The sequence below is a fragment of the Rhinoraja longicauda genome, chromosome 26 (genome assembly GCF_053455715.1).
Source record: "Rhinoraja longicauda isolate Sanriku21f chromosome 26, sRhiLon1.1, whole genome shotgun sequence".
Lineage (NCBI taxonomy): Eukaryota > Metazoa > Chordata > Chondrichthyes > Rajiformes > Arhynchobatidae > Rhinoraja > Rhinoraja longicauda.
Genome location: NC_135978.1, coordinates 26,875,932 through 26,888,426, shown reverse-complemented (window position 1 = coordinate 26,888,426; position 12,495 = coordinate 26,875,932). Strand labels below are relative to the sequence as shown.

The window sequence follows — 12,495 nt, the reverse complement described above, 5'->3', positions numbered from 1 at the left end:
ATCTTCAGCAATTTACAGTGACTGATTGATGCTGAGATGCTGCCTGACCCTTTGGGTTCCCTGGTCTTATTGCCCTTCCACGAGCACTGTTTCATTAACGTTATAAGGCGCTGGTAAGGCCGCATTTGCAATATTGTGAGCAATTCTGGGCCCCATATCTGAGGAAGGATGTGCTGGCTCTGGAGAGGGTCCAGAGGAGGTTTGACAAGAATGATCCCAGGAATGAGTAGGTTAACCTATGATGAGCGTTTGCCGCAACTGGGCCTGTACACGCTGGAGTTTAGAAGAATGAAGTGGGACCTCACTGAAACATAGAGAATAGTGAAAAGCTGTGGGATGTGGAGAGGATGTTTCCACTAGTGGGAGAGTCTGGGACAAGAGGTCATAGCCTCAGAATTAAAGGATGTTCTTTTAGGAAGGAGATGAGCAGAAATTTGGAAGCAGATGAGCATTCAAGAGAGAGCTAGATAGAGCTCTTAAGGATAGCGGAGTCAGGGGGTAAATGGGGAGAAGGCAGGAACGGGATACTGATTGAGAATGATCAGCCATGATCACATTGAATGGCAGTGCTGGCTCGAAGGGCCGAATGGCCTCCTCCTGCACCTATTGTCTATTGTCTACATTTCTTAAGTCAAAGGGTGGTGAATCTGTGGAATTCTTTGCCACAGAAGGCTACAGAGGCCAGTGGGTATATTTAAGGCAGAGATTCTTGATTAGTACAGGTGTCAAGAGGTTATGGGGAGAAGGCAGGAGAATGGGGTTAGGAGGGAGAGATAGATCAGCCATGACTGAATGGCGGAGTAGACTTGATGGGCCAAATGGCCTAATTCTACTTCTATCACTTATGACAGGAGCACCCAGTGGGTGTCATCAGCAGGCACAGAGCTGCAGGGAGCAAACGTTCCCACATTCCTTCAGCTTGTGAATCTACCTCCGATTGTATCCGTTGGGGGTCAGTGTGGGAATTGCTGCCTCTTCCCTTTCTAACGAGAGTCACCAGAAAAAAGCCCGCTGCAGTAGAGCGTGTTAGAACCACGCATCACTGAGGTGAAGGGAAACATTGAGACACAAGGGACTGCAGAGGCTGGAATCTTGAGCAAAGCACAAAGGGCTGGAGGATGAGGGGGGGGCCTGATTGAAACAATAGACAATAGGTGCAGGAGGAGGCCATTCGGCCCTTCGAGCCAGCACCGCTGGTTACCAAATAGTGAATGGCCTGGGTAGAATGGGTGTGGAGAGGATGTTTCCACTAGTGGGAGAGTCCAGGACCAGAGGCCACATCCTCAGAACAAAAGGACGTACCTATAGTAAGGAGATGAGGAGTTTATTTAGTCAGAGGGTGGTGAATCTGTGGAATTCATTGTCACAGAAGGTTATGGAGGCCAAGTCATTGGGTATTTTTAAGGAGGAGATTGCCAGATTCCTGGTTAGTGCGGGTGTCAGGGGTTATGGGGAGAAGGCAGGAGAATGGGGTTGAGAGGACAAGACAGATCAGCCAAGATTGAATGGCTGAGTAGATGGGCCGAATGGCCTCACCCTGCTCCTATAACTTATGAAATGATGAATTTATAAACTCAGCAGGTCAAGCAGCATCTGTGGGGTGAAACATTGCCTGTCCATTTCCCCCCACAGACAGTGCCTGACCCACTGAGTTCCCCCAGCACTTTGTGCTTTGCTGAAAGGTTCCTCACTTTAATTGAGAAATGCAGCTTGGAAACAGGCCCTTCAGCCCATCGAGTCCACACTGACCATCGATCGCCCGTTCACACTAGCTCTATGTTGTCCCACTTTCTCATCCACTCCCTGCACATGAGGGGAAGTTTACAGAGGCCAATTAACCTGCAAAACCCACAAGTCTATGGGACGTGGGAGGAAACCCACGCGGTCACGGGGAGAGCGTGCAAACTCCACACACAGATAGCGCCCGAGGGCAGGATCGAACCCGGGTGTCCGGCGCTGTGAGGCGGCAGGTCAACCCGCTGCACTGCCCTTTTGTTACGGCTTCTCGTGGAAGGAGGGCACGAGAGGAGGGCTGACTCTCCTCTCTGGAGTAACCCACAGCGTGTGAGCAGGGTACCACTCACAACACAAGGGGCGGAGGGGGGGGGGGGGGGGGGGGAGCAAGGTTTCCTCCCCTCCCGAACACCATCCCGCCTTCTCCATGAGCAGATCACTCCACAAGGCTCATGGTGGGAGCGGTGGCGATGGGAAAGGCCCGAGTCTTGATGCTCATCGATGGGGTAAAGCATTAGCTCTTGCATTGACTCAGTGAACACTCCTGAGCCAGGTCTGACGCACCAGATTTGACGAGCGTAAAAGACTGTGGCTGAGCAAAGGAAAGGGAGCCAACCGTTCAGTTCAGTTTACGATACGGTACGATGCAATAGAACTTTATTTATCCCAGGAGGGAAATTGATCTGCCAACAGTCGTAAAACACATGATACATGAAACATGAAATTAAAGTGACGAGTGGGAAGGATTGGGGATGTGCAAAGATGATGGAGGTGGAGGGGGGGGGTCAGTCTCAGTCTACCCCACGACAGAAGGGGGAGGAGTTGTACAGTTTGACAGCCACAGGGAAGAAGGATCTCCTGTGGCGTTCGTTCTGTGCTGCATCTCGGTGGGACCAGTCTGTTGCTGAAGGTGCTCCTCAGGTTGACTAGTGTGTCATGGAGGGGGTGAGCTGTATTGTCCAGGATGCTCTGCAGTTTGAGGAGCATCCTCCCCTCCAAGACCCACCTCCCATGAATCCAACTCCCCCCCCCAGAGCGGAGCCAGCCTTCCTGATTAGTTTGTCGATCCTGTTGGCGCCCGCGGCCTTCGCCCTGCTGCCCCAGCGCACAGCAGCGAAGAAGATGGCGCTGGCCACCACCGATTGGTAGAACATTTGCAGCATCTTACTGCAGATGTTGAAGGAGCGGAGCCTTCTCAAAAAGTACAGCCGGCTCCGTCCCTTCTTGTACAGGGCCTCAGCGTTCCTGGACCAGTCCAGGTTACTGTCCAGATACACACCAAGGCGTTTGTACTCCCTGGTAAACTGCACATCCACCCCCTTGATGGAGTTTACTGTCACATGTAACGAGGTACAGTGGAAAGCTTTTGTTGTGTGCTAACCAGTCAGCGGAAAGACGGTACATAGACAATAAACAATAGGTGCAGGAGGAGGCCATTCGGCCCTTCGAGCCAGCACCGCCATTCAATGTGATCATGGCTGATCATTCTCATTCTCAAGATTACAATCGAGCCGTTTACTGTGTATGAATACATGATAAGGGAATAATGTTTAGTGCAAAGTAAAGCCAGTAAAGTCCGATCAAGGATAGGTCCGAGGGTCTCCAATGAGGTAGATGGTAGTTCAGCTCTGCTCTCTGGTTGTGGTAGGACGGTTCAGTTGCCTGATAACAGCTGGGAAGAAACTGTCCCTGAATCTGGAGGTGTGCGTTTCCACACTTTTGCCAATCCTCTACCTTCAACGCCGTTTACCTGCCAGTGAGCCGGGGAGCAATGGGATGCCGTAGGTCAGGGGGAGTGGGGTTGGAAAGGAACGGGGATACATTTAACAGGCAGCCTCCGTGTAGGTGGCCCACTCTGCAGTACTGGTTGGTGTTGGCCTGTTGTGTTGTCCATGTACCTGTGCTCCCGCTTCACCCTCTCAGCGCTGTCCAGGCGTAGCAGTACCATCTCACGGTCAGTGCGGGCCACGTTACAGCCCGGTGGTGAATCTCGCGGTCAGTGCGGGCCACGGGTGGTGAATCTGGTGGTCAGTACGGGCCCGCCACAGCCCGGTGGTGAATCTGGCGATCAGTACGGGCAGCGCTCCGGTGGTGAATCTCGCGGTCAGTACGGGCAGCGCTCCGGTGGTGAATCTCGCGGTCAGTACGGGCCGTTGGTGAATCTGGCGGTCAGTACGGGCAGCGCTCCGGTGGTGAATCTGGTGGTCAGTACAGGCCCGCCACAGCCCGGTGGTGAATCTGGCGGTCAGTACAGGCCGCGTTACAGCACGGTGGTGAGTCTCGCGGTCAGTACGGTCTGGGTGCCGCGCGGACATTGATTAAAGGTTTCCCCACCCTCTGTGTCCAGCAGGGTTCCCCGACTACGGGTTCTATTCCACACCCAACGATCAGCGGGCATCGTACTCGTTTGCGGACTACAGCGCCATCGGACTGAGGGCCACTCAGATGCTACGCAGCGAGCACGCCCCGTCAGCGAGCAGCCCCTCCCTGCACCATTTGGCCAACCCGGACCAGTTTAAGAACCAAGGTTTGTGCTGTACCTTCATCTCCTGTGGTGGGGACGGGCAAGGCCGTGGGCTGGCTACGTCCTCGCCTGTTGTTTACTTTAGTGAATCAGCGCGGAAACAGGCCCTTCGGCCCAACTTGCCCCTTCCACACTCGGCCCACCTGCTTGCATTTGGCCCATATCCCTTTTAGTTTAGTTTAGAGATACGGCGCGGAAAAAGGCCCTTCGGCCCACCTGGTCCATGCCGACCAGCGATCCCCGCACATTAACAGTGCCCTGCACACACTAGGGACAATTCACATTTTACCGAAGACAAATAACCTACAAACCTGCACATATTTGGAGTGCGGGAGGAAACCCACGCAGGTCGTGGAGGGAACGTGCAAACTCCGTAAAGACAGTACCCGTGGTCAAGATTGAACCGGGGTCTCCGGCGCTGTGAGTCAGCAACTCTACCGCTGTGCCACCCTGGTCCAGGGCAAGGGAACCACAAGGCATAGGGAACCCAGAGGCCGAGTCCAGTTGGTCCCCCCTCCCCCCCCCCGCATGTTGATGGGGAGGGGTTGTGGGGTGGGGTGGAGGGCGAGATTGGGGAAGAGTCTTTCACGCAGGTTCCACAGCAACGCAAGCACCCCCTCTCCCCTCCCCTCCCAACCCCCTCCCCTCCCAACCCCCTCCCCTCCCAATCCTCTCCCCTCCCAATCCCCTCCCACCCCAATCCCAACCCCCTCCCCCAATCCCCTCCCCTCCCAACCCCCTGCAAACTCCACACACACGAGGTCAGGATCAAACCTGTGTCTGGCGATGTGAGGCAGCGGCTCTAACAGTTGCCCCACTGTGTGGGAAATGAAGCGGCTTCTCTCTCATAGCAGTGACACTTTACCCTTGTAAAGCCTACACGGAGATAGAGTGATACAGTGTCTGCCCAACCTGCCCGCACCGACCAACGTGTCCCGTCTACACTAGCCTGACTAGCCCAGATCTTGTGCAATGTTCTGCGATTTCGGAATACAAATGTCATGCATCTATGAGCAAAGCAATGCTGTGTTGTCTCTTGCTAATTCTGTTGTCAAGGCCTGTCGTGGTATTACACAGGGTTAGGGAGGTCTCTTTCCCTTCCAGTGAAGGTATGGTGGGTGACTCGACCTGTACCCACCCTCGCCCTCCCCTGCCCCTCCAAGCCGTGCCATGCAGCGGGTGGCTTCAGTGAGGGTGAGGTTGGTGCCCGTGGCCCTGGGATGACCAGTGATTCCGCTGGCACCTCCCTGGAGCAGAACATGCACCAGATCAACACTGTCAGCCACTGTGCTGCTGATGTTGCGACTGTTTTTACAGAGCTATTTCTACTCAGGGTTGTCCTTCAGATTCTTTAGACTTCAGAGATGCAATGTGGAAACAGGCCCTTCGGCCTACCAGGTCCGCGGAGCCCAGCAATCACCCGTTCACTAGTTCTATCCTACACACCAGGGACAATTTACAGAAGCCAACTAAACTACAACCCTGCACGTCTTTGGAGTGTGGGAGGAAACCGGAGCACCCGGAGAAAACCCACATGGTCACAGGGAGAACGTACAGACTCCGTACAGACAGGACCCCGTAGTCAGGATCGAACCCGGGTCTCTGGCGCTGTGGGGCAGCAACTCTACCAGCTGCGAGTTGCCACATTGATATCTATATTGAAAGACGTTAGGTAGATCTTCCCAGTGTGATTGCTCCTTATCCTTGTGTAAGTGGGAAGGGGTAAACTAAGGCACGTTGGTCCAATAGTTATGTTCGGAGTCGGTCCTGCCCCCATTTCTACCAGGTTACGTTACATTCTGACCGGATAGAAAGTTACATCCACTTCCTCCTCCATCTCCCCATCCACCTGCCCAAAACTAGGTCGCAGTAAGGCACAGTCATTATTAAACCCAGCGACAGACTCAGGCAGAACTCAGGGGAACAGAGAAAACCCACGTGGTCACAGGGAGAACGTACAAACTCCGTATAGACAAGCACCCATAATCAGGATCAAACCCGGGTCTCTGGCGCTGTGAGGCAGCAACTCTAGCATTGTGCCACTGTGGTGCTTGTCACCCTGTCAGCTTTGAGTAGTAACTTTGCTTCTACCTCCACGGAGGCTGCCTTGGCGATCATGTTCCCATCAGGGCAGCATTTTGCAATTGCTTTACAACAGGTTAGTTGTTCAGTCCTTGGACAGTCACATCGGCTTGAGAAGGAGCGCTTGAAGATGCCTGCTCTGTTTAGAGGACAACCCTTCTGGCGCTGAGGCACAAAGATCCAAGCCTCACGCTTTGACACTTGAAGCCAAGACCCAGACTGCTGCATTAGTTTAGTTTAGTTTATTGTCACATGTACTGAGGTACAATGAAAAGGTTTTGTTGCGTGCTAACCAGCCAGCAGAAAGACAATCGAGGATTACAATCAAGCCGTCCACTGCGCAGAGATACAGGATAAAGAGTTGGAAGGACTCCAATGAGGTAGATGGGAAGTCAGGACCACTCTCTAGTTGGTGGTAGTTGGTTCAGTTGCCCGATAACAGCTGGGAAGAAAGTGCCCCTGAATCTGGAGGTGTGTGTTTTCACACTTCTGTACCTCTTGCCTGATGGGAGAGGGGAGAAGAGGGAGTGGCCGGGGTGAGACTCGTCCTTGATTGAATGCTGGATAAAGGGAATAATGTTTAGTGCAAGATTGTCCAGTAAAGCATGATTAAAGATAGGCTAAGGGTCCCCATTGAGTATCTCTGCTGGTGTAGGAAATTAGAACTGTCTCCTAATCAAATGATTAGACCAAGGTGTTCCATAGAGACTAGGAAACATTCTTAGCCGTAGATTGATATGAATGTAATTCTCATCCATCGTTTATTGATAATAGGTTGAACACTGAGTTTTTTGAGTTTTTCTTTTGATAACCAATTAGATTAAGAGTTAAGGTGCAATGGTAGGATTCTGGAATTATGCACTGACCCTTGAATGGGGTATCATGCTGGTAAGACATGGTTTGCCGAAGGGCCTGTCCTGTGCTGTACTGTAAGATGATAACTGCAGATGCTGGTACAAATCGAAGGTTTTTATTCACAAAATACTGGAGTAACTCAGCAGGTCAGGCAGCATCTCGGGAGAGAAGGAATGGGTGACGTTTTGGGTCGAGACCCTTCTTCAGACTGATGTCAGGGGGGCGGGACAAAGGAAGGATATAGATGGAGACAGGAAGATAGAGGGAGATCTGGGAAAGGGGGAGGGGACGGGAGGGACAGAGGAACTATCTAAAGTTGGAGAAGTCGATGTTCATACCACTGGGCTGCAAACTGCCCAGGCAAAATATGAGGTGCTGTTCCTCCAATTTTCGGTGGGCCTCACTATGGCACTGGAGGAGGCCCATGACAGAAAGGTCAGACTGGGAATGGGAGGGGGAGTTGAAGTGCTCTGCCACCGGGAGATCAGTTTGGTTAATGCGGACCGAGCGCAAGTGTTCAGTGAAGCGATCGATTTGTCTATCTCTGCCTTAAAAATACTCACTGACTTGGCCTCCACAGCCCTGTGTGGCAATGAGTTCCACAGATTAACTACCCTCTGACTAAAGAAGTTCCCCCTCACCTCCTTTCGAAAAGAGCGCCCTTTAATTCTGAGGCTATGACCTGTGGTCCTAGACTCTCCCACCAGTGGAAACACCCTCTCTACATCCACTCTATTGATGCCTTTCTGTAAGTTTCAATGAAGTCCCACCTCAACCTTCTAAACTCCAGCGAGTAGAGGCAGTGCTGTACTGTTCTAAGTTATAGGACTGAAGGGCTGTTTCCCGTGTGTGGACCTGAGCCATGAAGTGAGATCTTCTCAGGTTTAATACTCAAAACCCGACCCAGTCATACGGTGTGGAAACAGGCCCCTTGGCCCAACCTGCCCTCTCCGGCCAAGATGCCCCGTCTACGCTAGTCCCACCTGCCCGTGTTTGGCCTTTGTATCCCTCTCAACCCTTCCTATCCATGTACCTGTCCGAATGCCTTTTGGATGTGGCAGTCGGGGGCAATCTGAGCCCAAATTACTTTCACGCAACGCACACACAAGACACACATGCCATGGAGTCGCGTGCCATGGAGTTGCAAATCAAGTCCAGAGCCTTTGTGCTTTAGTTTGTGAAGTTCCTACGCAACCCAACCTGATCCAGCAGACCTCTCATTGTTTAAGTACCCAGCCCGAAACCAGCATCAATAGTCGAATCCCTAGAATGACACAGGGATACAGCATGGAAGCAGGCCCTTCGGCCCACCGCATCCATGCTGACCATCAATCGCCCATTTACACCAATCCTATATTAATCATCAAGTCATAGAGTGAAACAGCATGGAAACAGGCCCTTCTGCCCAACTTGCCCACACCAGCCAACATGTCCCAGCTACACTAGTCCCACCTGCCAGCATTTGGTTCATCTCCCTCCAAACCTGTCCGATCCACGTACCTGTCTAACTGCTTCTTAAACATTGGGATAGTCCCTACCTCAACGACCTCCTCTGGCAGCTTGTTCCATACACCCACCACCCTTTGTGTGAAAAGGGTACCCCTCAGATTCCTATTAAATCTTTTCCCCTTCACCTTAAACCTATGTCCGCTGGTCCTCGATTCACCTACTCTGGGCAAGAGATTCTGTGTATCTATCTACCTGATCTATTCCACTCATGATCTTATACATCTCTATAAGATCACTCCTCATCCTCCTGCGCTTCAAGGATTGTAGTCCCAGCCTACTCGACCTCTGCCTGCAGCTCAAGCCCTCTAGTCCTGGCAACATCCTCGTAAATCCTATTTTTTATTCTCTTCATTTCTCATCAACCAACTGCACCCCTTTCCCTCCAGATTCTGCCACAATATTATTCATTTGTACATGTTATGCAAATCTGATGGATGGATTTATAACATATAGCACAAAATCAGGGGCAAATAAAAACAGAAAATGTTGAGAACGCTCAGCAGAAACTGTGGGAAAGGAAGCAGAGTTACTACAGAAACAAGGAACTGCAGATGCTGGTTTATCCCAAAGATAGACACAAAGTGATGGAGTTACTCAGCGGGTCAGGCTGCATCTCTGAAAGAAAAAGGATCTGGAGGAGGGTCCTGACCCGAAACGTCACCCATCCTTTTTCTCCAGAGATTTACGCCGGCACTTTGTGCCTAAGTTACTATTCCCAGTTGGAGGCCATTTACCAAATGGACTCTGATGAAGAGTCTTTGACCCAAAATATGAACTCTGTTTCTCTTCCCATAGATGTTGCCTGACCTGCTGAGTGCCCTGAACTTTTCTGGTTTTATTTCAGCTATCTGCCACTGGGACTTTTTTGATTGGCGAGATCAGGGCATTTAGCTTCCCTGGTTACTTCCAGCACTTCCACCCATCCTGCTCTGTCTCATCCTATCAACATGCTGTCTGTTTCCTGCCGACATGTCCAGCTTCCCCCTTTCAATGACTTTGTACCCAGCCAGCCCCAGTAGCAAGCCCCACATTCCCAACACTGATCAGATAGGAGGACGCTTCACTCGACTTATTGCCGACCGCCTTTCAATCAAGATCCTCAGTGTTAGACTCTGCTCTCAAGCAGAGATGTTTTTAAGCTGTCCAGGTGGACAACCACACACTTGCCTGATCACTACCTGGCACAAGAGAAGCTCGCAACAGGGAATGCAATCAGTGGCTTCCAACATAGTTACCCACAAATAAAACACTGAGTTTATATTGGATGTCCCAGTAAGATTGGGTATCCCAGTCACATTGGGTATCCCAGCCACATTGGGTGTCCCAGTCACATTGGGTGTCCCAGTCACATTGGGTATCCCAGTCACATTGGGTGTCCCAGCCACATTGGGTATCCCAGTCACATTGGGTATCCCAGTCACATTGGGTGTCCCAGTCACATTGGGTATCCCAGTCACATTGGGTGTCCTAGTCACATTGGGTATCCCAGCCACATTGGGTATCCCAGTCACATTGGGTGTCCCAGTCACATTGGGTGTCCTAGTCACATTGGGTATCCCAGTCACATTGAGCATCCTGGCTGTATTGGGTGTCCCAGTCACATTGGGTATCCCAGTCACATTGGGTGTCCCAGTCACATTGGGTATCCCAGTCACATTGAGCATCCCAGTCACATTGGGTGTCCCAGTCACATTGGGTGTCCCAGTCACATTGGGTGTCCCAGTCACATTGGGTATCCCAGTCACATTGAGCATCCCAGTCACATTGGGTGTCCCAGTCACATTGGGTGTCCCAGTCACATTGGGTATCCCAGTCACATTGGGTGTCCCAGTCACATTGGGTGTCCCAGTCACATTGGGTGTCCCAGTCACATTGGGTGTCCCAGTCACATTGGGTGTCCCAGTCACATTGGGTGTCCCAGTCACATTGGGTATCCCAGTCACATTGGGTGTCCCAGTCACATTGAGCATCCTGGCTATATTGGGTGTCCCAGTCACATTGGTGTCCTCGTCGCATTGTGTGTCTAGTTCTATTGGGGTTTCTTAGTTCTATTGGGTGTCATAGGTATATTGGGTGTCATAGGTATATTGGGTGTCCTCGTCACATTGGGTGTGCTGGGTGTACAGGGTCGTGTATTGCTTGGCCCACAGGAGACAGAGGTGTGATCTTACAGAGGTGTATAAACACATGAGGGGCATAGTTAGGTGAGAACACACATAGTCTTTCTCCAAGGGTAGAGCAATCAAGAACTAGATGGGGAGGATTTAAAGTGAAGATTTAATAGGAACGCAAGGGACCACTTTTTCCCACAATGGGTGGTAGGTGCTGTATATGGAATGAGCTGCCAGAGGGGATGGTTGAGACGGGTGCTATAGTAACATTAAAAACTCATTTGGGCAGGTATTTGGATAGGAAAGGTTTCGAGGGATATGGATCAAACGTGGGCAAAAGGGACTAGCTTGGGAGCATCTTGGTCAGCATGGACAAGTTCGGCCGAAAGGCCTTCTTCCATGCTGTATCATTCCAACTGCATGCTGGCTCAGGAGTAGAGTTGCTGCCTTACAGCTCCAGAGACCCAGGTTCGATCCTGACTACGGGTGCTTTTCTGTACGGAGGTTGTACGTTCTCCCCGTGACCTGCGTGGGTTTACTACGAGATCTTCGGTTTCCTCCCACACCCCAAAGCCGACAGGTTTGTAGGTTAATTGGCTTGATACAAATGTTTTAAAAATTGTCCCTTGTGTGTATAGGATAGCGTTGTAGTGCGGGGATCGCTGGTCGGCACGGACTCGGTGGGCCAAGGGTCTGTTTCTGCGCTGTATCTCCAAACTAAACTAAACTCTGCGACCAAGAAGAGGCAATAAATGCTGGCATTGTCTGTAATAATCACATCATGGAATGAGGAAATAGAAAATTACACCCGATGAGACAACAAAATGACCGGCCAAATAAAAAAATAGTTTTTATTTTCGACTGAACAACAATGAGCTCATTCTCAAAAAACAAGGCAAGGGAGTTCCAAAAGGCAATTGTGCTTTAAGAGCAGGTTAGCGATGAAGATTTCTGCCACTTTAATCACTTCTATCTCCTTATAAATATCCGCAAAATCATTTAAGGATTGAATGTAATTATATGCATCCATTATAGCTGCTGGGCCAGGCTTTTGTGTTTTAATCAGACACCTCGCTATGTCTAATGAATCCATGAAGGCAACTCCTCCCTCCTGTGTGGAGGTTTAACAGGGCTGTGGTACCAATACTCGCTCTGCAAATTACGTTAACCGCCTCGAAAAGTGTTTGTGAGTCAGACGTCGACAGACCAGCCCGTTTACGTAGTGCACTCATTAAAGGGTGGAAGTGGGGGGGGAAAGGCTGGCCGCGACTTTGGGGTTCAGAGAGACGAGGAGGAATCTTGTGTGGGAAGGAACTGCAGATGCTGGTTTAAACCGAAGATAGATACAAAGTGCCGGGGAGACTCAGCGGGACAGGCAGCACCTCTGGAGAGACGGAATGGGTGAGGTCGTTGTGGGGCTTGACAGTGTGGGCGCAGGGCTAGCATGAGTATTGAATTAGCCCAATTTAGGTAACTACCCCTCTCCCTTCTCCCCTTACCTAGCCCCCGACTCTCTCCCCTCTCCCCAATCCCCACCTGGACTCGCACCAATCTCTCCCCTTCCACCTACATTCCTTCCTCTAGCTTCACAAATCCCAACTCTTCCATCCTTTTGACTCACACCATCTGCCTTGTTATCTCTGGCCTTTGTCCAACCATCTGACCATCAACCCCTCACGT

At 51.2% G+C, this 12,495-nt stretch overlaps 1 protein-coding gene across 15 annotated transcripts in view; it reads left to right on the top strand.

The window, feature by feature from the left end:
- msi2b (musashi RNA-binding protein 2b) overlaps positions 1–12,495 on the top strand; it is a 474,710-nt gene that overhangs the window by 432,265 nt on the left and 29,950 nt on the right. For 10 of the 15 annotated variants that reach the window (XM_078422300.1, XM_078422294.1, XM_078422299.1 and 7 more), the window contains one exon: positions 4,082–4,261. In XM_078422300.1, the coding sequence (XP_078278426.1) occupies positions 4,082–4,261 (180 nt within the window). The remainder of the gene's footprint in view (positions 1–4,081; positions 4,262–12,495) is intronic. The other 5 variants (XR_013548937.1, XR_013548936.1, XM_078422301.1 and 2 more) reach the window with 1 other exon arrangement.